Source organism: Chaetodon auriga, chromosome 21 (genome assembly GCF_051107435.1).
Source record: "Chaetodon auriga isolate fChaAug3 chromosome 21, fChaAug3.hap1, whole genome shotgun sequence".
NCBI classification, from domain to species: domain Eukaryota; kingdom Metazoa; phylum Chordata; class Actinopteri; order Chaetodontiformes; family Chaetodontidae; genus Chaetodon; species Chaetodon auriga.
This window is the reverse complement of record NC_135094.1, coordinates 9,261,643-9,286,089: the sequence shown is the minus strand read 5'-3', so window position 1 is coordinate 9,286,089 and position 24,447 is coordinate 9,261,643. Positions and strand designations below refer to the sequence as shown.

General features: G+C 43.3%; 3 protein-coding genes across 4 annotated transcripts; 2 read left to right on the top strand and 1 right to left on the bottom strand.

The window, feature by feature from the left end:
* Positions 1 to 96: 96 nt before the first annotated feature.
* Positions 97 to 3,863, bottom strand: naa50 (N-alpha-acetyltransferase 50, NatE catalytic subunit). Of its 2 annotated transcripts, none has more exons than XM_076721554.1 (5): positions 3,630 to 3,863; positions 2,088 to 2,221; positions 1,857 to 1,976; positions 1,698 to 1,764; positions 97 to 1,584 (listed from the first exon to the last, which is right to left on the bottom strand). In XM_076721554.1, the coding sequence occupies exons 1-5, from the start codon at positions 3,635 to 3,637 to the stop codon at positions 1,407 to 1,409; spliced, it is 507 nt and encodes a 168-aa protein (XP_076577669.1). In that variant the 5' UTR covers positions 3,638 to 3,863; the 3' UTR covers positions 97 to 1,406. The 2 variants fall into 2 exon arrangements, with proteins under 2 accessions (XP_076577669.1, XP_076577668.1); XM_076721553.1 differs by having other exon boundaries at positions 2,088 to 2,224; positions 3,630 to 3,820.
* Positions 3,864 to 5,194: 1,331 nt separating this feature from the next.
* Positions 5,195 to 12,869, top strand: atp6v1ab (ATPase H+ transporting V1 subunit Ab). Its single transcript, XM_076761317.1, has 15 exons — positions 5,195 to 5,335; positions 7,824 to 7,927; positions 8,140 to 8,268; positions 8,426 to 8,640; positions 8,725 to 8,862; positions 8,948 to 9,099; positions 9,197 to 9,359; positions 9,440 to 9,548; positions 9,640 to 9,762; positions 10,421 to 10,535; positions 10,629 to 10,692; positions 10,790 to 10,993; positions 11,113 to 11,207; positions 11,340 to 11,511; positions 12,122 to 12,869. The coding sequence occupies exons 2-15, from the start codon at positions 7,846 to 7,848 to the stop codon at positions 12,212 to 12,214; spliced, it is 1,854 nt and encodes a 617-aa protein (XP_076617432.1). The 5' UTR covers positions 5,195 to 5,335; positions 7,824 to 7,845; the 3' UTR covers positions 12,215 to 12,869.
* A 344-nt stretch (positions 12,870 to 13,213) lies between these two features.
* gramd1c (GRAM domain containing 1c) lies at positions 13,214 to 24,046 on the top strand. Its single transcript, XM_076761318.1, is given in 19 exon segments — positions 13,214 to 13,396; positions 13,399 to 13,477; positions 14,089 to 14,203; positions 14,560 to 14,683; positions 15,486 to 15,586; positions 16,029 to 16,124; positions 16,213 to 16,293; positions 18,388 to 18,506; positions 18,594 to 18,750; positions 18,838 to 18,988; positions 19,089 to 19,232; positions 19,429 to 19,547; positions 19,636 to 19,778; positions 19,858 to 19,961; positions 20,264 to 20,434; positions 21,259 to 21,325; positions 21,530 to 21,649; positions 22,057 to 22,162; positions 22,812 to 24,046. Coding segments are annotated over 19 exon segments (2,142 nt in total). The 5' UTR covers positions 13,214 to 13,320; the 3' UTR covers positions 22,881 to 24,046.
* The last annotated feature ends 401 nt before the right edge of the window (positions 24,047 to 24,447 follow it).

Sequence of the window (24,447 nt, the reverse complement as noted above, 5' to 3'; positions counted from 1 at the left end):
GTGTATGATTTTAGAATAATTTTCAACTATATTTCTGTGTACTTGGTAAATAGTTCACCATTTACACGTGCAAGAATAAGACAATTAGCAACACAATTACTGCAAATAGTAATTCCTTTATTTAGACGTTAAAAAGTCTTACAATATAGAGCTCCAGAAAAGATAAAATTCTTCAAAGAAAGGAAAAACATGCTTATACTACAGTGGAGAGGACACAACTCTCCTTGCATGCAGAGGGGTCAGAGCTTCCTCGGGGTAAAACACTGTTCAAAAGACCATTCCAAAATTTCCAAACTAAATGCAGAGCTTCAAAACTTTACGAAGGTGTGTTTAACAACATAAGCTGACTGAGGCAGGAAGTTTGAGATTTCTGCAAGTTGGCTACATAAGGTGCCAAAGGTGTTTAAGGTAAGATGTCTCAAAACACCTCCATGCGTTTAGAGACACACATCCTCACACACCTTCATTTTACTATTGAAAATAATGCCCAAATCTAATCCCAAACAGCCAATCTGTTGTTATTTGAACATTCCTCACATGACATTGTGGAGCGCCCTTCTCAGAAACACATTCAATACAATGACATTTTTGTTTCTCTTATTTCTTAATGTTTTCATTCTTAATAGTAAACCCAGGAGAACCTCTGAACCATTTGCCATCTCAATGTAAAAATAAAAAATAACAGGTGAAGGGGAATTAAATTAACAGGCTGGAAAATAAAGTTATTCAGAAATTATCAGTGGTGACCACATCTTCCCACCACCTCAAAACCGTTCAGCCTTTCTTGCGCCTGTACCGGGGGCTTACATTTCTGCTTTTCCCCTCTGGACATGACATATCAACAAACTGGTCAGACAGTTCCCATAAATCCCAGGGTTCAGGTGGCGAGAGAATAGAGTCGTGACTGTTCCAGGTAACAACTCAATGCATCACTCCAAGCTGACCAGCTGTGACTCGTGCGTGTCAGTGATGGTCTTTCAAACACTTTTACAGCTTCAAACCAACTGTTTTCTTCTGCTCAACAGTATAGATATGTCTCCATTAGCTTTGTAACCGCATAAAAACAACTCAAACACAAACAGTATGATTTGCAAACATCGCACCTCCCCCCTTCACCAAGTCTAAAACTGTCAGGAGTTGGCAAATTTGTCAATAGGAGCACTTTTGGATATTGAGCTTTTTGTTATGTTCAATTATCTGTATGAGGAAAAGGGAGGAATAAAATATGCAAAAAATCAAAGGGGACCCCTTTGCAAAATAAATGCAGCATTTTTTGTACTTTAAATTTGTTTTCTCTTTTTAGCGTCCTTTGAAGAAAGTGTTGAATGTGTCGACCCTGGGGCATTTGTCACAGTTCTGTTTCTGTGGAGGCGGGCACATCTGTGCTCTTTCCAAACGCTGTGCCCCTAATCTGCCTTCTGAAGCTCCCCGGTGGGCGGTGCACATGGGCTGCGCAGACTCTTCTGCAACACATGGGCATCTGCAGGCTCTATCCTCTTGTAGTAATTCTTTTTTGTTTCAATGATCTCAAAGCCAAACTTCTGGTAAAAGTGAATGGCTGACTCATTGCTGATCTGAACATGACTGCAAAAATGAAAGGAAGACATTTAGTTAGTGGTCGAACAGTCAGAAGAATTGCTCCAGTAAAAATAGAATGAACTGATATTTTCACACAAGGGCTGCATTTAGACACTCACAGGTAAATGTTGTCAAATGTGCCATCTTTCTCACAGATGTTTAGCACATGATTCAGCATCTTTGTACCTGAAAGAAAAAGACAAAGGCAACGTTTGAAAAACAAAACACAAGATCACGAGGTGCATTGCAGCATCTTGGAGAAAAGTTAAGCTCCTTACCAATTCCAAGCCTACGGTAGGGTGCTAGACAGCCAAGTGTCATGATGTACAGTCTCTTCTGGTTCTGAGAGTGGTCCACTCTGCAGCACACAGCACCCACTGCAATGTCATTGAAGTATGCTGTAAGAAAAACATATATTTAGTGTCACCAGAAATATATTAGCTTCATGCTTTTTGAAAGATTTTTTAAAAGTGTATGTGGGAGTAAGTAACATGAGGGATGTTTCTTACCTAACTTCGCAAGCTCTCCAACTTCCAGTACATCTTTATAAAACTTGTCATTGTAGCTGACAGGGAAGATGACCTGGTTCAGGCGTTTCAGTTGCTTAATGTTATGGGGCGTAACATCCCCCAGCTCGATCCGGCTACTGGAACAAGAGCAAAACGGTCAAATGACTGACAACAAGTACACAGTTATATCCAGGATAATGTGACTCAAATGGAATAAAGATCCATTGCAGCATCTTGGTAACTTTGTGAGCTACCTTAAAACTGTTGATTAATTTACCTAAGAAAGGTAATGTTCTGCTTTAGGAAAACTGTGATGGACATTTTCCACCATTTTCAGACATTTTACAGACCAACCAATTAACTGATGTGAGAAAATAATTGCCAGAATAATTCACTTTAATACTCTTAAAGTTGTAGCCCCAAAATAAATGTAATCCCCTCAGTAAAATCAAATGACCACCAATCCAGATGTTGTGCAATCTTTGCCACTGACCCTCAAATGTCACAAAGCACAGTGGGATGCCACACAGTATTAGCAGGTGCCATAAATAATCCACCTAAATCACTATTCAAACAAAAAATAAACATAATCAATCCTCCTAAATCACTCTTTCTACAAAAAAAATACACATCTGAAGCTCATGATTTTGATATTCTTGCCTTAGGCTTACCAAGAAAACTGATATGGCACTTGCTTGAATCAGTTCTAAGAAAACCTAGGAATATGTGTGTTAAAGTGTCTGCCTGGGTGACCCAAACTCAAGACTCCAGTTTGTATGGTTGAGGGGTTCACGGTGGTATTTATAGGAGGCAACACATCCAAAAAACACAGCTGTTGGTCACGTGTGTTGTTCATCAGGATACACAGTGCCAGGACCCGTCCACACTTCAAACAGTAACGTCTATGAAATCCTATCTAACAATTAATACAGTTCAGCCTTAATCGACCTCGTGTAACCTGAGAATCAACACATTAGCCAAAAAGACGCTGCTACTGTGTTACTTCAACATGTCAAGTTACACTGAGCCAGCTGGCACAAAGTCTAAAGTTGCTGTCGTGTGTAACGTTAATACGGTGGCAGACACAGAGCTGACCAACATAAACTCAGTCTGCCAGAGAGTTGTCATGTAGCTAACTTAACTTAGTTAGCTGACTTTGCTACTTTGCTGCAGCTGAGCGGTTGTCGACTTTGACGCGAACGCACAAATTAACATTATCCGAGAGCCGGGGTCTGCCCATTTAGCTTAGCTGAAGTGGGTTTACTGACTCAGCTGCCCACGAGCAGCTAGCTAGTTAGCTTTGCTTGTGAGCGACCTGAACGAAACGACAAGCGGCTTAAGTCAACGAGAATATCAGTGCCAGAAGACTTGCAGTAACTGTTCTGTCGGATGTATGTCTTTATCCTACACCCAAATAAAAGTAGCTTAGCAAGCTAGCTAGCCTCACCGTCTCCTCCCCGCCTCCCCTTGTAGAAAAAAACAGACATGAAAAACTTTACTCGTGCTAAGCTACTTATTCGTATCTCAAAAGCTTACACTCACCCTTTCATTGTAAATAGATATTATCCCTTATTTTCGATGAGGCTGAACTTTAGAGTTGTTTTGGGTAGAAAGGTGGAATTTTGACAGAGTTAGGGTCGGGGATGCCTCCCGTTTTACCCTCCACATGTAGCTAGTTGCGGTGGTTGCAGTTAGCTTAGCCGCCGAACTCCTTCCACGACTGTGTGGGGACTGTCAACCCTGACCTCCGCATGCGCACAAGCACTGCAGCTATATACTTGATTTTAAATCCCCGAGTTTTGTCTTCCAGGATGCTTTGCCAGTCAGATTCACTAAGCAACTGCAAAATGTTAGATATGTTTAGTTATATTACATAGCATTAAAACATCCAACCAAGATACTCTTGATGAACCCTTGTCTGATTTTTTGTTGTCAGAGTGGAGAGGAGAAGGTTAGAGTTACGTATCCTGGAAGGAAGCACAGCCTGTGAGGCCTGACTCAGGGCCAGACTCTTTAAGGATGCACGTTACAACTACTTTCTTTTTTGTGTTTCTGTAGTTTTTCAAAATGAAGTCAAAGAAATGAAAAATAAAAACGAAAGTAAAATTTCCTCTTTTTTGATACCCTGTTACGAAAACAAAATTAAAAACATGAAGTTTGCCTTACATACATAGCCAGACCGCTCAAGATATGTGTAAATAAATATATATATTGGAGAGCCAAGATTCATTTTCATTGCCAGACTTTAGATCATATATTAGTTAGAGAGACTCAGATCAAATAAATAATTAATCACGGCAATTTTGACGGCCCCTCCATTTTGGCTCAAGCGTTGCTGTAAAGATATTTAGCTTGTTTAAAGATAAAGCTCCTCGCCCAGATGGTGTCTCACCCTGTCAGAAATTAAATGTAATATCAGAAGTTAAATGTGATACTCCCTTGTTCTCTATACCCGCTTTAAGTATATGGTAAGGTATTTAGGACTTTGCAATATGTAGACATAGTTCTTGAATATTATTTTATTTTATTTTATTTTTTTAAAGACATTTTGTTATTAAAACATTTTTATAAGGGTTCCCCTTCACAAGACAGGACCTTATGATTAGATAAAAACGCAAGAACCACTTGCACAGGGTGTGCATGTAATATGTCATGGAAATGTAATAATAATAATGCCGGGGAACCTACAAATTGTTCAAAATTTTAGTCACAAATATCTACTGTCTTATTCACTCATCACACATTTGGTACGCATTTAAACAGTCTGACACAATCCCGTAGATGCAGTTACAGATAGTTTTATAAATGGGGGTAATTTTGACTAAGTTTATACAGGAAAATTATTAGCATTTAATTATATTGTGTATTATATTGGTAATTATTATATTTTAAACTATTAAGCATGGCTGGAGGGAGCCAGATAAGAAAGAATTTAATTGCCAATGACTGCTCCATTGTAACTATTGTGCATATGACAATAAAGTACTTGAAAACTTGCTCACGCTCTGAGTCGTGCCTGCTGTAGACTGATACTGGTCTTGATTTATCGATCCCGTATGTTCTCCTCTTGAAAAATCTTTGCTCTCGTGCCGGGGCGGATCCAACATGGCGGCGGTTGCAGGGGCCCAGCAGTAAAAGCGAGCAGCGAGTGAATGAAGTCAGCTGATCTCAGTCTGCTGTCACGCATCGCAGCAGCCATCGTTTCTCTCTCGAGGCAAGACAGTGAACGACCACTTCACTAACAGACGGTAACGGTTTTGTTTTTATTTATCTGTGTCGGACATTTTCGACATTATAAACCGACTTTGGCTTTGTTGTGTGTTGGCAGTGACATATTTTTGCTCCCCCCGCTGCGCCAAAACGTCAGAGCCAGCATTTTCCAGCCAGGCCGAGAGACCTGTCTTGCTATCGTTTTCATAATACCGAATAACCTGCGGAGCTAGCTAACCTTGTTTTTATCGTTAAGACAAACTGGGATTTACAGAAATGTCCGTTCATGGGTGCTGGTGATTTTAAAGTCTCCTTCCGGTGTCAGTTAAGCTAGCTAAGGTGCAGATCGAGGAACGCTATCAAACTGAATATACTGCATTGAGATCAGACCCCCGGCCGTCATGTATCACACAACAGGGTATTTCATGTCATTTAAATACAAGGCGTATGACTTTCTCCATTAGAGCAGCATCATTTAGCTGAGTTTCATGTGATAGGTGTCTGCAATTAACATGAGCGTGTCAGGGTGTTTTTCGCCGTCATGTCACTTATATGTAACATTTCTCGGGTTATTTCTGCACAGACACCAGCACCTACATGGACATGCATCCTCTCAGTCTTGTTGTAGTGTTGTCCTTTAGGCACAGACAGTCAAAATGCCTTATTCAGCCCTAAATTAATACTTGTCTCTGCCTGGTTTTACGTGCTGTATTTCCATTCTGCCACTTTGAAGTTGTCATTTGGAGACAAGAGTTGGCCATTCCCACCTTTCTGTACTGTCCTTAACGAATCAACCGGCATGACCTCTAAGGTCAGTCTAATGACGGATAAAATGATCTTTCGTATGCTGTATGCTCATTTTCTGTGGAGGATCAGTGTTTCCAGACACAGTCTTGATTTGTACTTCCCAGTTTTGCACCACGCTCCTTTTCCACTTCCTCAAAGAGACTCATACAGCCGGGCCGGCCAGTCATGTGCCAGGATCATATGATCAAGTGTCATGTCTGTTGGTGCAGCCAGGATTATAACAAGGGAATTTGACCCTGACTGTTTGTAAAGGGGCTGACCATGATGTTACTGTCTTAAAGGGCTTATTTTTCATCATTTACATGTAGTTTTACTTTGATTTTTGGAGTTAGGATTAATCAAGCTGGTAGAGAGTTGTGAGTGATCTTATTTGAATTAATCACCTGAACAATACATCTTATCTTCAAAGTCAATGCTGCTCTTTGGAGGCTTTTCATCAGGTGCACATTGTTACTTCATCTGTTCAGGTGTACCTGGAGATGAGATGAGATGACAACAAACATAATTATTATTTGAAATCTGAAAGATAAGGGATTTTGTAGTTTGTGGTCCCTGTTAGAGGAACAGCGTGAAACCCTGGAAGGTGTCGTTCTTGTCATTCCTGCATTGACCCATTGGTGGAGCTGCTATTTTCCTGCACAGATGGGCCAAGCAGCTGAGCGTAAACAGGAAGATCTGTGCATCAGTGGGAAGGACAAGAAAAGGGCATGGATGTGGAGGACTGTTTGTGTGATACAGTTGTCAGATAGAGAATGAGAAATGCCACATTTAAGTATTGTGAGCACGTTGATTGATGTGTGATGCACACAGTATTGCAGATAAAGCTGCTCTTTAACGTGTGCACAGCATCTGCAGTCAGCTCCCTCTGGGGATGGATTTATGTCACGACTGGTGGCAGCTCCTGTTTGAGTCAGTGCTGCATGTAGCTGGATGGAGTCTGGCAGATATATGAGGTGATAATATGACATGTGTGCACATACAGCATGTGAGACAGAGGACCGCGCTGCTCTGTGGGATTCCCCTCTAATGTTAGCCTGACGCGTCACACTGACTGTAAAACTGGACCTGAAGTGTGTGCGCCAAGGCGGAGGAGATGAGAGGGGAGGCCCAGATGAGCCTCCGTAATGCTGAGAATTAGAGCGAGCAGCTTTGAGTCGTGAGTGGGGATGCTGCTGTATTTCCCTGTTGGTTTCCATGGTTATGGTGGGAGGTGCCACTGCCAAGGTACCAGTGCAGAGCCAGGCAAATATTTTAAATATGTTTTCTATTTAATGTATTTTTCCTCGTGTCACAAATCACACTCTTTACGGCAGTATTTTTATATCATTGGGTGAACTTGACATGCGTCATTTGCAAATGATGTCGCATTCAATTCATGGATTTTGCAGAAAATGTGCCGTATGTATCATATGATATGTATCCTTCTGTGAATATGAATTTACATCTGCTTTTGAGATTTCTTTTGTTTGCACTGGGTGGTCTCATGTGCAGCTGACTCTTCACAGCAGTAATCAAAGCACTCGTACCCGCAGCTGCTTCAAGGCTGCTAATGAAAGTTCTTGATAATTAAAATGTAAACACAGAGCGTATGTTGTTGAAAGAGGCCATTGCTGAGGAGAGGACGGCCTCTCCTGCAGTCCTCTGGTTCTCCTCTCCTTCAGTTCTCCGCTGTCTGAAGTCTCCCTCACACTGTTCCTCTCCTCTCTGCTCTCCTTCCAGTCAGACTAATAACCCTGTGAAGATGGACATGTCCAAGCTGCCCAAGATCAGGGATGAGGAGAGAGAAAGCCAGTTTGGATACGTCCATGGAGTCTCTGGACCAGGTTGGCGCACATGCACAAACATCATCGTCACTATCAAACAAATAACAGAAATACTGATGAATCACAAGCAGACTGCACGCACATATTTATAACTCTGAGCTGAGACAGGAAATAAAAGAGGACCGACTGGTTCAGCTACTTTTTTTTGGCTTGCTGTGGTTTGATTGTTTAACTGCGTTCAGTCTGATTGTTTGCCTCCTTTGTTGTTGTAGTGGTGACGGCTACAGCCATGGCGGGAGCAGCCATGTATGAGCTGGTCCGTGTCGGCCACAGCGAGCTGGTGGGAGAGATCATCAGGCTGGAGGGAGACATGGCCACCATCCAGGTCTACGAGGAGACCTGTATCCTTTTGAGCCTGTGAATGAAGTAAAAGTGAAAATACTGAAGTCCTCTACTTCTAATTCTGCTTCTTTCTGTTTCAAATGGTCCATAGCAGCATCTTGCATATGGAAAAGTTAATATCAGATGTGCACACTCTTTTCCTGAGCTCGAATCCAGCCGGTGTGTGTGTTGGAGATCCCGTTCTGCGGACGGGGAAACCTCTCTCTGTGGAGCTGGGTCCAGGAATCATGGGGTCCATCTTTGATGGTATCCAGCGACCGCTAAAGGACATCAATGACCTCACGCAAAGCATCTACATCCCCAGAGGTGTAAACATCGGAGCCCTCAACCGAGACCTCAAGTGGGAGTTTAATCCCAGCAAGAGCCTGCGGGTATGTGACTGACCTCAAACCTTCAGCCTGCTGTCTTTAAATCATCAGGTGAATGAATCCTTTGTTTTTTTTTATCGCTGTTAGGCTGGCAGTCACATCACAGGGGGAGACATCTACGGCATGGTGTACGAGAACTCCCTCATCAAGCACAAGATCATGCTGCCTCCCAGAAACAGAGGCACTGTGACCTACGTGGCTCCACCCGGAAGCTACGACGTCAACGTGAGTCCGCCGCACCTCCGTCCACGGCTGTGAACGAGCTGTTAGGTGTTGCTTTGTGTTGATGGCGTGCGTGTCTCTCCGTCAGGACGTGGTGATGGAGCTGGAGTTTGAGGGGGTGAAGGAGAAGTTCACCATGGTGCAGGTGTGGCCCGTCAGACAAGTGCGACCTGTCACAGAGAAGCTGCCCGCCAATCACCCGCTGCTGACCGGACAGAGAGTGCTGGACGCCCTTTTCCCGTGAGTCCCGCATCCTCTGTTTAACCTTTTCACTTGAGACGTGTTGAAAATATTTTACCCAGCAGCACTCTTCCTACATTCTCCTCTCTGTGTGAAGATGTGTGCAGGGAGGAACCACAGCCATCCCAGGAGCCTTTGGCTGCGGAAAGACTGTCATCTCTCAGTCCCTGTCCAAGTACTCCAACAGCGACGTCATCATCTACGTAGGCTGCGGGGAGCGTGGTAACGAGATGTCAGAAGTACTGCGAGACTTCCCCGAGGTGAGTAGCGAGAGCGCCGACGTTGCATCCCAACTAGAGTGACTGTGATTGGTGTTCTGACGGTGTTGTCTGGCCAACAGCTGACCATGGAGGTGGACGGGAAGACGGAGAGCATCATGAAGAGAACAGCACTGGTGGCCAACACCTCCAACATGCCTGTAGCTGCCAGAGAAGCCTCCATCTACACCGGTGTCTAACTCATTCAGACATGCTGTGTTATGCTCAGATATTCTCATTCACTCCTCCTGTTATTGCATACTGACTCAGTTTCTGTTGGCAGGAATCACGCTGTCTGAGTACTTCAGAGACATGGGATACAACGTGAGCATGATGGCCGACTCCACCTCCCGTTGGGCCGAGGCTCTCAGGGAGATTTCTGGCCGTCTGGCTGAGATGCCTGCTGGTAAGTTTGGAGTCTGTGGAGATTAGAGTTAGAGCTGAAGGCAGATTCAGGCTCCACTATGTCTGGCATTTATAATGAAGAACAGCTAGTGTTGTTTACCAATTTCTGTTCGTGTTTCTTCCAAATGACAAAATGCATTTCTGTAAACCAGGTGTTTTTGTCGTGATCAGCGTCTGCTTTATAAAAGGAAGTAAAAATGAATCTGTGAATTTCACAAACTAACACAATCATCTTGCGCAACGATCCGCTCTCTGTTCTGCCTTTGACGTCTCCGAATTCTTTATTTAGTAGATCATAGGAAGATTCTATCAACTCGGATGGATATTTTTTTTATTTATAAACTCAAACACTTTTCCATAATTCCAGAAGATAATTAATGCGGATTAGTGACTAATGAAAAGAATTGTTAGTTGCAGCCCTACTTTAAACTGTGCTTTATTCACAGATGACTAAATGGTCACTGTCAGAGGTTAAAATGACAGGTTACTTGATGCTTTAGTCTTGTTCTAACTGCATTGTAAGTGAATTGGTGCACAAATGTGAAAACAGTCTTTTCGCTGAATGCCTCACTTCACTTTTGTTTCTTTAAATCCCTGCAGTAGCTGCAGCTTGTGCTTCTTTGTTTTGGAAAAGATTTGCTTTGTGTATCTGCACACAGACAGTGGTTATCCTGCCTACCTGGGCGCCCGTCTCGCCTCCTTCTATGAGCGTGCAGGGAGGGTGAAGTGTCTGGGCAACCCTGAGAGGGAGGGCAGCGTCAGCATTGTCGGAGCGTGAGTACTGCTTTATTTTGGCCAATAGAGGGAGACATTACTCTGCACATCTTGTCTGGACTGTACGTTACATGCAGCTGTTCTTTTTCTCAGTGTATCGCCTCCCGGTGGTGACTTCTCTGACCCCGTTACTTCAGCCACGCTTGGTATTGTACAGGTGAATGATCAAATTCAGACCTCGCTGTCGTTCCAGTGAAGCTTTATTGATTTAAGGTGCTCATCACGACACTTTCTCATGTTCTTTCCTCTCTCAGGTGTTCTGGGGTCTGGATAAGAAGCTGGCTCAGAGGAAGCACTTCCCCTCTGTCAACTGGCTGATCAGCTACAGCAAATACACTCGCGCTCTGGATGAGTATTACGACAAGCACTTCCCCGAGTTTGTGCCCCTGCGTACCAAGGCCAAGGAGATCCTGCAGGAGGAGGAGGACCTCGCTGAGATCGTGCAGCTCGTCGGAAAGGTAACTCAGCACATGTATCAACGTGTGTAGCGTCAAACTAAAAAGAGTTACATATTTTTGTTGTATCTGCTTGTTCAACTAATTATTTTTAAGTCAATTTAATATATTTTTTTTAACAGGCATCGCTGGCAGAAACAGATAAAATCACCCTGGAAGTGGCCAAGCTGATCAAGGACGACTTCCTGCAGCAAAACGGTTACACTCCCTATGACAGGTACCAGCGAATCACTGACCGGAGTTCAAGTAGATGCTGGAGAGAGAGTGTGCATGTAAATCTGATCTGAAATGGCTTGAAATGACCGATCGAATCGACCAATTACTCATAACGTCTGACTTCTCTCCTCAGGTTCTGTCCCTTCTATAAGACGGTGGGCATTCTCTCCAACATGATTTCTTTCTACGACATGGCGCGACACGCAGTGGAGACCACGGCTCAGAGCGACAACAAGATCACTTGGGCCATGATCAGGGAGCACATGGGGGAAATCCTGTACAGGATCAGCTCCATGAAATTCAAGGTGCGTGTTTGTGTGTTTGTGGGTTTTGTGACTGTTTAAATTTTTGCCAAATGTGACATTTTATTTGACTTTCGCCTCATCAACCTACCGTATTCTGTGTAATGCCAGTACATTAGATGAAGAGTGTCTGCTTTGAGCTTGTTGAGTCGTTGAGAGTTGAGATTCTCTATAAAGCACAAAATACCCTGCATTGCTTTAATTGTATCTGATGTAATGACCTCCGACCATCACTTTCCTGTTTTGAAGAGAGGCCTGCCAAGAAGGCAGCATAGAAATGCAGTTACAACAATAAAAACAACATAAACAGGTTAAAAATGCTGCCCTATGCTACAAAAGAGAGCAGACAATATCCAGATAAGATGCATAATCAAGCATGAGTTTCCAAAACAGAAGCGAATGCACTGACAAGAGTGCCATTGTCTAGATCCAGAACCAAAAGTAATCAGCTCTGACGGTTTCAAGTCCGCATCGTTCCAGAAAGTGGGGGCAGTCTAACACCTGGACAGCACAGTGAGAACGACGGCCGAAGCTCAAGCAGCACCCACACGGAGTCTGCTGAGGCTTCCTGCTCTCTGCTCACGTTTGTAAGACTGTCTCTTTGTCCATCCAGGACCCAGTGAAGGACGGTGAGGCTAAGATCAAGAGCGAGTACGCTCAGCTGCTGGAGGACATGCAGAACGGCTTCCGCACGTTGGAAGAATAAACCTCTCGCCACCTTTCCGGTTTTCATCTCTGAGCCCTCCGCTGCAGAATCACATTCCACCTCCTCGTATTCCCGAAAAAACCTGCGTGCCCCCCCCCCCCCCCCCCGTGCTCCTTTTTTGTGAGTGATTGCGTGAGTGTGTGCGTGCGCGCATTTTCATGTGGAGGGAAAAGAGAAAGATGTACTGTATTCATTATTATTTGTCGCCTCGTATCGGCCTGCTCTGGATCCTCTGCATGGTCACTGATCGTGTGTGCGTGCGTGCGTTTGTGTGTGCGTGGATTTGATGTGTGTATGAAAGAGGGATCTCTTCACCCCGTTTCTTCCTATCTCTGTTTACATGATTTCTGTGTGTACCCGTGTTGCTCTTCCTGAAGAGGATTGTTCGGTTGATGTATTGTAATTCATAAACCATCTGTACAGAAGAGTATTGAATATAAATTTAATAAGATCAGTCTATTTATTGCGCGCGTTTTTGACGTGAAGGCTTTGTTGTTCTTTCCTTTCGTTTTTATGGTTGTGTTTCACGCTGTGCTGTGTCGTGTACTTTGCTGTGTGAATGTGTAAGAGTCGGACTCCGACGCTCTGCTGTCCAATACTTTCATCATGTCACTCCCAAAGATTAAAACATGGGGGAAAAAAAAAAAAAAAAGAATGTGTGTGTTTTGTCTGTTTGACCTCATAGTTTCTGACGATGTGAGCTGCAGAACTGGTTTCTCTGCATGTCACTCATGCTCTCCAACACCCTGCCCCTCAGGATTGTTTGTGCATTGAAATCATTTTAAACTGCTTTATTATATTTTAAAAAGGACAGAGCTTCATTCAGTGATTGCAGCTGTTCATTAAAATAGAGAGGAGCTGTTATGATTTTAAAAATATCATGTAATTGTTAAAAAAAAAATCATAAAAGAAAACACAAAACACTGCAGTAATTTACTCACATGTATGCAGGAAATAAAAGTGCATCGCTGTAACTGCAATCAACTTGAATAAATTGTGAGTAAATGAAGGGAAAGGTCATTTTGGAGCCCTTAACGACTTATTTGAGGACCAATTAGCGTCACCAATGTGATGACAACTCCCCAAAGGTATGTTCCCTTTGTTGGATGAGATACACCTGCAACAAGACGCACGAGCAGAGCGTTTCAGACCTCTGTGGAGTTTCAGGTCTGTGTGGGACAAACTGGTGTTTTTTAGGCTTTTTTTTCTCACTCAGTCACGGAAGTCAGAGAAAACAGAGACCCTGGGTCCTCTCCGAGCCAGGTAAGAGGCTAATATCAGTTCTGTCTCTGTTAACCCGCATGTGGAGACACGGCGAAGGCGCAGCTCAAGTCTGGAGACACGTTAGACGGCTTTTACAAATTTGACAGTAATCAGTTATCATCCCGGTTTCGTTTGCAAGACTTGACATCAATGTCTACTGATAAGTGAGATTATCGGCCCACACGATCACAACACAGCCCGTGGGAACGGTTTGGGAGTGAATACTGTGACTCACTGTCATCATCATGCGCACATTTCTGAAAGTGGAAATGTTTTGGACTTCATGACACAAATTCGTTCCTTTAACGACATTTTCCTCTTAATGACAGGCAGACAGTATGAAATGCATGAAAGTGTCTGTTCTTGGCATGACTCCACTTCTCCCAGCGTTGCCCTCCTGTCAAACCAGTTCTGTGGCAGTGATAAAAACGGGCCTGTGGCGCTGCTGGATCCTGTTTGATTCCATTTATCGCAGAGGTTCAGATCATGTTCCGAAAGTTCAGCTCTCGAAAAACCCACTCTTTACCTCCAGTGGAGAGACTGAAATGTGTGAAATGTCAGTCTGCAGCAGGGTTGGAGGGGTTTCACAGCAGCATCTCTTTTTATGTGAGCCGCGCAGCAGAGCAGATGGACCAGGTATCCAACCGGTCAGGAGTGGGCAGTGATGACATTACAGATGAGTCAACATCCCTGATGGATGTCAGGTGGAGCTCTGATGAAGACGAGGTAAAAACGAACCCTTCACTGTCTGTCAACGTAAAGCCACTGCTGTTTGTACGTGACACTAGGATTAATGGATCCTTCGTATATAATTCCCGCAAAATCATGCAATTCAGCTATGAAGTGGAAAATCTTTGACTGCCCTCTTGTGGGTCTGACCCATTAAGCCAGGTGTCATCTCACACAGGTGGGGCTGCAGCTGCCTCTGATACAGACTTAAAATGCTGTTTAACATCTGCTTTTTCAGTCTTATTCTGTAACACGCAGCTCATAATTTGTTCTTGTTTCTTGCATAAAGACTTTACGTATATATGCATGTATTCTCTTATTCAGTCAGTAATGGTCACATGTCTTCCAACCAGAGCTCTGACCCTCAGGGACAGTGTCTTGCGGCTCCTCAGACTCCTCTGCCGACCTACAAACAGAGGTTAGATGAATTTAAGAAGCTGTTCAAAGAATTGCCGGAGTCAGAGAGACTCATAGTGGGTGAGTTACAAAGACTTCTCACAGTCATGAAAGTCCAGGGTCCAGATGTTTGTTTTATTGTCAAAGCTATGAAACAGTATTGCCATTTTACATTTTTAAAAGCTTTGGTAAACCATGAGACAAAATAATTTTGTTTTTTTTAAGTTTTTTTCTTGTTCAAATTGGAAATGCCCCTGAAAAAGTATTTAGACTTTAGTGAAGTGAAAACTATATCAAAGGAAAACTTCCAGGGTGAGCAGCTCTTTAACATGGGAGACTTCAGGATAAGGTTCCACCCTAAATAACGCATCCATTTACAAAAAATAAATAAATAATAAATTAATTCATTAATAATGAAATATACAAAAATATACAACGTTTAATGCAGTCATCATCAATGACAACGTCCAATCACATGATCGGTGATAACTGGCAGGTGAACTTTGATGTTCTCGATATTTATCTTAAAGACAGTTTTAAACGTTTTCCCCACTCCTGCATTTAGTGTTTCACTGATGATATGGTAAAGCCAACTCTAAAGTAAAATATTCAAATCCAAGACAATCAATAATCATATTTAGACCCTGTAACTCAGCGTGACACAGCTTGCATCTCTGGAAACCATAAGAGTTTGACTAGAAATCCACATTAGTTTTAAACCTATTTGGGAATAAAGGTCAGTTTATACTGATCATCGAATTATACACGGTCACATATTGTCTGAAGTGACAGACAATTCACACCATCTCTCCACAGTGATCTGTTCTATAGTGTGTCAAAAGCACCTCAGGCAAACTCATTTGTGCGGCTGGTTTTCCCTCAGACTACCCGTGTGCCCTCCAGCGGGACATCCTCCTTCAGGGACGCCTCTTCCTCTCAGAGAACTGGCTCTGTTTCTACAGCAACGTGTTTCGGGGTACGAAGGTAATAAGAAGGTGGAGAGTTAGAAATATGCAAAGATACAGAGAAATGTACATTTCAAAAGAGAAATGGTTTCAGTAATACAAAATAGAAACTGTAAATATCAGATTTGGGCAAAAAAAAACCAAAACTTGTCAAACTTGCAATCATATGCAACAGTTACGGAGAAAAGCAACCAAGCTGCAACAGGAAAAATGAGACAGTTACACTAATTGCTGCATTTGCAGCAGCCTCAATGGGCCGTGTGTTAGTATAGCAATGCCTCATTAACTGACTGCTGCCAGCACTAAGTCCACACCTCTTCTTGGCAGTTACTCAGTCATTATAAGATGTCATCACGGAATAACTCGGGTGGAGATGGATGTATCTGATGATGTGGATTCTTTATAGCATGACTTGATAAGCATATATGCACTGACTGTAACCTTTCACCGTGTCTTTATAGATTACACTGACTCTTAAAGATATCATCAATATGACCAGAGAGAAAACCGCTCGGCTCATTCCCAATGCCATCCAGGTCTGCACGAGCACGGAGAAGGTATATTGTTTTGCAAGTGAACAGTCATTCTGAGTTTATTTCACATCAGATGAACACATAATCGATTACTGTACGTCTTCACCCTCAGTTCTTCTTCACCTCCTTCTCAGCGAGAGAGAAAAGTTACCAGGGTGTTTTCCGCATGTGGCAAAACACACTGTTGGACAAGGTAAGGCCCTGCTCCACTTACCTGCTGCGACCTGATACAGTCCAGTCTCCTAACTGCAGACTGTCATCTGAACGATCTTCATACTTCACGTGGGAGTAGCTATTATTCATGCAGGTTCAACTACTGAACTACTGTGCCTGTCCACAAGACCTACAGTTATATCACGCGTATCTTTGCTGTTGTCCAGTACCTTGACTGCTATGACTAAATGCCTGCCAAGAGCACCAGCAGGTCTGTGACTTGACGCCATTTTGCAGCACTTATCTAATCAGTCCAGGGTACAAATCAAGCTGCCCCCGCCGCAGACTTTTCCCTTTGAGGTTATCAGCGCTGTTCTGCTATTACATGTGGGTTAAAGATCTGCACAAAGCAGCACAGCAGGTTCGATCATTGAGTCCAACAGACACAAGCTTTTGTTTATTGTCCCATTTACTGAGGCACTGTGTTTGGAATAACTGACTGACATATATGTCAGGGATGTGGTTAAATATAAAGCCACTGGGTGTCTGTTTGGCCACCTTTATTTGGAAAATTGTGTTCACCCAACTCTAGTGAATAGATATAAAACAATAAACTATAAAGGTTAGTTTTCTAAAGAAAGTGTAAGCATGCGTCCCTATGATGAAAACTGCAGGCACAAACTCTGGAAACGGGTAAAATGTCTTAAAGATTGTTTGTTTGCATATGAGATGTTGTACAGTTTAGTTGAAATGTAAGAGCTGAAATCAGTTGAAGTGTAACTGGGGGAGGACTGAGCATAGGTTTCATGAAAGGCTTGAAAATTTAAGAGTCAGGTGAAGAGCAGGCTAAGAGATGAAAGCAGTGGAGATGTCTATTATATTCCTACTTCTTACAGTGTTTCAGGGATGTAGTTAAAAAATGAAACCACCAGCTCAGTTTAGACACCTTCATACAAGTAACTGTGATAACCACACTCTTTGGACTGTAAAAGTAGATTAGACTGTAAACTACACACAAACAGAAAGCGTTAAATTCACACAGCACATGCTGTGCATCATCATATCTTATTTTTAAGAGGAGACACGCGTCAGTCTCACTTCTCCTTTTTAATGTCTTCAGCTGCCTGTTCCTGTAGACAGGCACTGTGGCAGTCTACTCACAGGGGTAAGAGTCTGCTGGGACCTGGAGCACAAACACCGGGTATAAAAACATCTCCTTCCAAAGTTCATTGACCTCTCCAGGTGTGGCCATGAGCGCTCATTTACATGCAGCCTCTAACCGCACGGCGCGCTCTTGACGCTGCGCTCGTCTCGGAGATTGAACTGCGGGCGGAAACGCGTCAAAACCAGAAGAGTATCTCCGGCCGTGTGAATCGTCAGTGAACCGGACTTTCGACGGGTACAACGAGCTTTTATTCACCTTAATCGCGGTGTAAATCTGGGCGGTGCGTCTTCACGCCCCTTCACTCGCTCAAATCCAGGACTTCCTGATTAGTGAGTGCGCGGTGCGTCCAGGTCACAGATCAGCGTATCCACGGCCAGGTAAACGCTCACAGCTGCGGGGAAATGTCCTCTGACAGGTACGTAAAGTCTGCGTGGACGGAGATCAGACTTTCTCTCGGTTTTAGATGCGCCAGAGTACAGCACGCGGTTCCATATGGCATGTCTTAATGTCCAGTCGGAATAAACAGGCCGAAAATAGTGCAGTCTTTCGTACCATTTTACCACTTGGATCAGCACATCTTGTTATAATCTTTTATTCCAACACTGACGTTTCTGCTTATTTCCTCTGAGCACCTGTGCCTGCAGATGTGTTCATATTTTTTGTTGTCATTTTTATTATTTCTTAGTGATACTTTTAAGTTGTGCCTCTCTTGGGTGTTAATTATCTCTCCAGCTGTAGGGAGGGACAATAACCTTAAGTTGTGTGTCACCCATGGAGATAAGACTATTGTACTATGTGGAGGCTTCGTGTTTCCAGGTTACCTGCACCTGTCAAAGTGTTCTGCTTTCTATCAGTCAAAGCAAAGTCCTAATTAATCAACAGGAAGCGATATCTACAGAAACTGCCAAGCAAGCCTCTGGTTGACGTTTCCATATCCCTGTGACCTCTCCTTTATTTTTCCGCTCTCAGCCTCTGACCAGCTTGGAGTTGTGGCAGATGGTTAAACAGCATTACGGGTATGACCTGGGTCTGAGCCATGAAGAGATGGAGAGCTTACAGATATCAGCAGAATCAAGCATGCAGAACAGGTAAGCGCGCTCCTCACCTGCACGCCCATCCTCACTCATAATCACAGTGTGCTGTCATTTGATACCACCTGTCTTGTTTGTTTGCAGCCTGACAGTGAGGCCTGGTGGTGATAATGGTCTTGGGAGGCTGGAGCGGACCCCCTCCCTTCGCGTCCCTGGGTTGGAGCATGTGCCCATCGAGTCCTCCACGCCTCAAGGGGATGACTTGGCTTCCCCTCTTGGCTCACAGAACTCGTCAAACATGGTATTAAAAATTGTGTTTGTGTTTCATTGCGCTTTCTGCAGGTCTAAATCTTTTTAAGCCTCATTTTCATTTATCGCCCTCCAACAGGATGACTCTCGCACCCCGTCTCAGCGGTGCAGTCCTTTGCCGGACCGCCTCGCACCAGAACAGGTTTCCAAGCGCTCCTCGCTCACTCTTGACCTCAACGCCAACGAGAACGGCGTGTCAGAGCAGAGCGGTTCAGAGAGCGTCGAGGACGGTAAGAGGACACAGCCCAGCGAGGTGTCTTTTTTTTTTTTGTTTTGTTTTGTCTTTGTTGTTTAACTATTCCCCTCTCCCCCTTCTCTTTGTTTCATCAGTTGAGGGTGGGGAGGGTTTGTCCGAGGTGCAGGGTCGACTTTATCTAAACAAGGTCTTCCACATCAGCGCCTCCAAGATGTTTGAGCTGCTCTTCACCGACTCCAGCTTCATGCGCAGGTTCAGGAACGTCAGGAAGATAACCAGTAAATATTAAACCTGTTTCAATCATCTGTTGCAGTTCTTATCTGTATGTAACAATGTTTATCTTTATGGATCCTGTTAAATGAACGGTAAAATAAATCAAATTATTGTCAGCCACACCTGAAACTAACTTATCTGCCAGTGCTATCTAACAAAAGCTTTCATGTGTATTACTCATCTTGTCCTTTGTATTATCAGATTCCAGCTTTGCTGCTTGGCAAAAAGATGCTTCTGGAAACATGAAGAGGAGCTTAAACTACACAGTAACCATCAGCAACCCTCTGATTGGCAAGTTCTCCACCGCTACAGAGAACCAGGTGTGTTTACATCCATGTGAATGGTGTGTGCATGCTTGAATGGATGAATTGTGGCTCACTGCTTATTTGCACTCTGCTTAACTATCAGACGCTGTACAAAGAATCCAGGGAAGGTCACTATTACCTGGTGGACTCGGAGGTGTACACTCACGACGTTCCCTATCATGATTACTTCTACACTCTAAATCGGTACTACATCATCCGGAACTCGAAGCGAAAGTGTCGGCTGAGGTAAGGTGTTATGACCATCAGTTTGGCTTTATGTTTTTTTTAAAGTGACTGCCATTTAAATTGTCTTTTGTGCTGCCAGGGTCTGCACTGATGTGAAATACAGGAAGCAGCCATGGGGCCTGGTCAAGTCCTTTATCACCAAAAACTCCTGGAGTGGCATAGAAGATAATTTCAGGCAGCTGGGTAAGTCGAGAGCTCTGCTCACACGCTCCCCTGTCCCCTTTCCTTAACCTGTGGTTTATTTTATCTCTGATCTGATATGAACAGTTTCCTCCGACACGCATCAACCTCTGCAGCAGTGAATCATATTACAGCTGCAACTGCAAGGAAGGAGAAAATTAGTGTCGTTTTTTGTAGATATGTATTAAGCTTCACGTGCGTTTCAATGCAATGCTTGCTTAATAAATCACTGTCTATATGTTTTTACTGTCTTCCCTTCTCATCCTTTGTGGTTGACTCTGCGGCCCTGTGTTGACACTGTGCAGAGGCAGAACTGCTGGAGGAGGAAGCAGAGATGAACCAAGCAGGTGGAGACTCTGGGAAGATGAGTGGGCTTCGGCGGAGGAGGCGGACGTACAGCCGGACTCTGCCAGAGCACATAAAGCCCAGCAAGCAGTACGGGAAAGACGGCGAGCAGCACAGAGATGGCAGCATGGGTACATGGCATTATCCAGTATAAGATGGCTTTAAAGGGTAGTTAGGCATTTTTGGGAAATGCGTGTATCTGCTTCCTCGCTGAGACGATTGATATCACTCTCATGTCTGTCCATTAGATGTGAAGCTACAGACAGCTTAGCTTAGCATAAAGCTTGGTAGCAGGGGGAGACAGCTAGCCTAGCTACCAGCATATCTAAAGATCACTGATTAACATGTTATATCCTGCTCATTTAATCCATGCAAAAATGGCTTTATAGGAGATGTATGTGCTCAAAGTCGCCATAAGGTTGCCAAGCAACCGGTGGAGACTCCAGGAAGTGACTGCGAGCAGCTAAGAAATAGTCCAACACATGATGCTGTAAAACTACAACATGCTGCTTTTATGCTTTGTTTTTTTTTGTGCAGATCAAACAAGATATGAAGTATTTGTATACTTTAGAGCTGCTGGTAGACAGATTTTTGTTACCTTTGAGCAATGCCAGGCTCGCTATGCTAAGCTAATTGACTCCTGGCTCCAACTTCATAATTGATGAACCAGTAAGAGTGGAACACGTGACGTCTTCAGCATCTCAAAACTGTCAAACGGAGACTGTAGTGCAGTGATGAAAGCTTGAAAGCAAAGGTTTATTGTGCACTCTCCATAGCAGACAACAGCCACTGCTGGAACTGCTGAAATCAGAGGCATTGTCGTAGTATGTTGCAAAATGTTGTCTTACTAGAAAAATGTTGCAAACCAGTGCAATACTTTCACATATTGATTATTTTCAAACAGCCGGCATGTCTTCTTTTCGAGCAGTAATTTATTGATCTGTCTGTATTTCAGGTCCAGTAGAAATGAAGGGCCCACACAGATGGAGCACTGCGACGATAGTGGCTGGGATGAGCGTGATGTAAGCTAACAACCTGGACACTCACCTGTGAAACACTATGGTTTATACAAACTGTGCCTTGACTGGCGATTGAAAATCATTATGTCTAACAGATATGTGTGGTCATTTCTGGAATTTGCGTGATTCCTTTAACCTTTTGCCTCTTGTTCTGTCGTTGTGTGCACCAGTGGTCAGATTAAACCTGGTGCTTTCTGTCTCTTTCAGTTTGCTGATTCTGACGCTGATGAATGTGGGTCTGTTCTTTAAGTTGTGGGCAATGGAGGACGTAGCCCACCGCATGTACCTGAGCACGAAGCACCGCCTGAGGGAGAGGAGTGAGGCCAGGTCGGATAACTTTCTGTTCCTTTGCAACATGCACATTTGAGTCTTTCCTTTTTGATTTATTACCTGTCATAGATAGTGATTATATCAGTAGCTGCCTTGATCACTCAGAAAGCAGAAGTCTTGGTGTGGGTGGAGAGGGGGAAGGGGTGAGTCTGCCTCCACCTTTTTTTGTCTGTGTCGTTTAGCAGCCCACATACAAGAGAGCTCTTGTTCTAATGACTCACGGTGTTCAAAATGCCTGTTTTTCAGTGTCAGTTAATGTGGTTACGTAAGTGTCATAGTCTTGCATCAGTTGCTGCTCCGCTCATTTCCTTCACTTTTTGTCTCTTCTGCTGCCTTCATGTAGCAAGTATGGACATCATATTTTGCATTAAAGATTAAACCTGCTTCTATCTGTTATTTTGCAGCTTGACCCCTGAATATGGTCCCGCACAGGCAGCAGGGTATAGGACCAGAGAAGACTTGCAGCTGCTAAAAACTGTACTGCAGGACTCCATCAACCTTTTAGAACAGGTAGGATGAGCTGATTAAGTTGCAAAGGCACCACATAAATGAAAGGTCTGACTGTAGTAGTGCAGTTGTTTTGGCACACATTATCGTGTAGTGTGTTGGTGCTTGGGATATAAATAGGCCACAAAAACAACAAAGTTGCTTTGAAAGATTTTTTTTTTCTTGGAAGTTGCTGGTTTTGGCTGAGACCAGTTACTTCCTGGAATCTCTACTGGTTGCCTAGAAACTGCTCAGGGCCATGAAAAAGCCCAGTACATAATCCCTTGACAGTGCCAGGCTACCTGTTTCCGCCTGCCTCCAGTCTTTATGCTAAGCTAGCTAACCAGCCGCTGGCTATAGCTTCATATTTAATGGAGAAACATGAAAGTGGTACTCCTAGTGCTACTCTTTAAAGGATGACTGTGTTGACGTAAAACTATATGGAAGTTAGGTAGGATCCATAAGTGTAAAGAGATGGAAGCAATTTGCATGTTTTCAATGAGGCGAGAAAAAAAAAAAGAAAAAGAAATTGCATTAATTCTCCAGCTTTTATTTTTCTGTTTTATAACCAGCTGGGGTTTATCACATTAATTCATAGCTGGCTTGTAAGACTTTAAAAAACAACCTAAAGCAGGTGTTGTAGCTGCTGACTCAGTTCTTCTTCTCCTCACAGCTCCGCAGCTCTCTGGTGGTGCTACAGCAGAACTTTGCTTCGGCCAATCACACAGCAGCGCCACAGTGACACTCCACACCTGCCGACTACAGAGTTGCCTGTGCCTCCGGCCCTGTGGAGGAAACTGCAGCAGTCAACTACCTCTGAGGAAATCTCTGGTATCCAGCGATGTTGCCACGTAGACGTCTCCAGTCCCCTGACATGCCATGTGTTTGCCTGTGGTTACACGTCCTGAAGCCTGTGGTGGGGCATCAGGTGCCAGGATATTTTCAAAGCTGTGGACTGACTGCTGCGAGGACAAAGTTAAATCTGAGTCAGCCGCACACGGAGCAGCAGATTTACATTTGTGTAGGGTGCTATTGTCAGCTCCTCGGGCTGGCTGCTTTTTCACTCTTTTCTTAAACAGTGGCAGTGGGTTTCAGAAAACTCTCTCCTGATGTACGTCCCTTTATTCAGATGAGCCTTGTGCCACACCAGATGAGCTATTGTAAATACTTTTATTTTTGTTTTATTCAAGGAAAGTGAATCAATGTTATTTAAAAACAGCTATTTTCTTTATTTACATGTTTACACACATAATTTTTGCACAAGTGCCTTGCAGATCAGGCAATGTTTTAGATATCTTTTTTGATTTTTATTATGTCCAATAAAAATTATAGAACCGTTAACTCAAATTTGAGAGTTTGTCCTCTCTTTCGTAATCATAATCTTGATTTATTTTTTTTCTCTTAAACCACATATTTGATAATAATCGTCTAGCTTCATCATGGATTGATTAAAGGAGTTTCCTGTAAATTACACACCCAAACAATGGTGACATTCTTGATTTATCCTTATGACTTGTACGCATGTAATCAGTTATATTTACTTTCTTTTCCTTTTCCTCCTTTTCTGCACTGAACCAAGTTTAAAACGTCTCCATTGGTCCAGTTTTTTTCTTCTTCACTTGATTAAATTCAGTGAAGCTGTAGGGTCAGTGAGACAATCTTAGGTTACCTTAGTACTGTACACTCACGTTGTCAACACTAGATGCAAGTTTATTCTGTGATTTTCAAGTTGACACAAGCAGTTATGTCATTTTTTTAAATCAGTTTTTAATGGCCTGCCACTGCGATTGAGCCTTGTTTGATGTTTACAATGTGATTAGTCTGACAATTCTTCTCAATTAATCATTATTGCCTGAAAAATGTCAGATGTTTTATGTCAATAAAATGAGTCTATGAAATGTCCATCACAATTTACCGGAGTGGCTGACATAATTTAACATTTCATTTTGACCGACCAACCCAAACCGCTTCAGTGTACTTAAATGGGAAATTAAGAAATCCAGCAAATATTCAAATTTAAGAGTTGGAGCCAGTAAATGTTAGGCATTTTTACTTAAAAAGTTACTAAAATGACAAATTTTCACAATCATTGCAGATTAATTTTCCATTTCCAGAGCAGCTACAACAGGAGCCTGACAAAAGCTGCACAATGCACCAAGCTGCAAAGGTTGAAGGTGCAAAGATTATACCAGGAGTAATAATAATAATATTAAGAAAGATGCTGGTAGGAATTCACATTGTGTACCGTACACTGCTGCTGGAAACAGAAGTGGAAAACTTATTGGCAGTAAAGCCAAATGTGTCTGTTC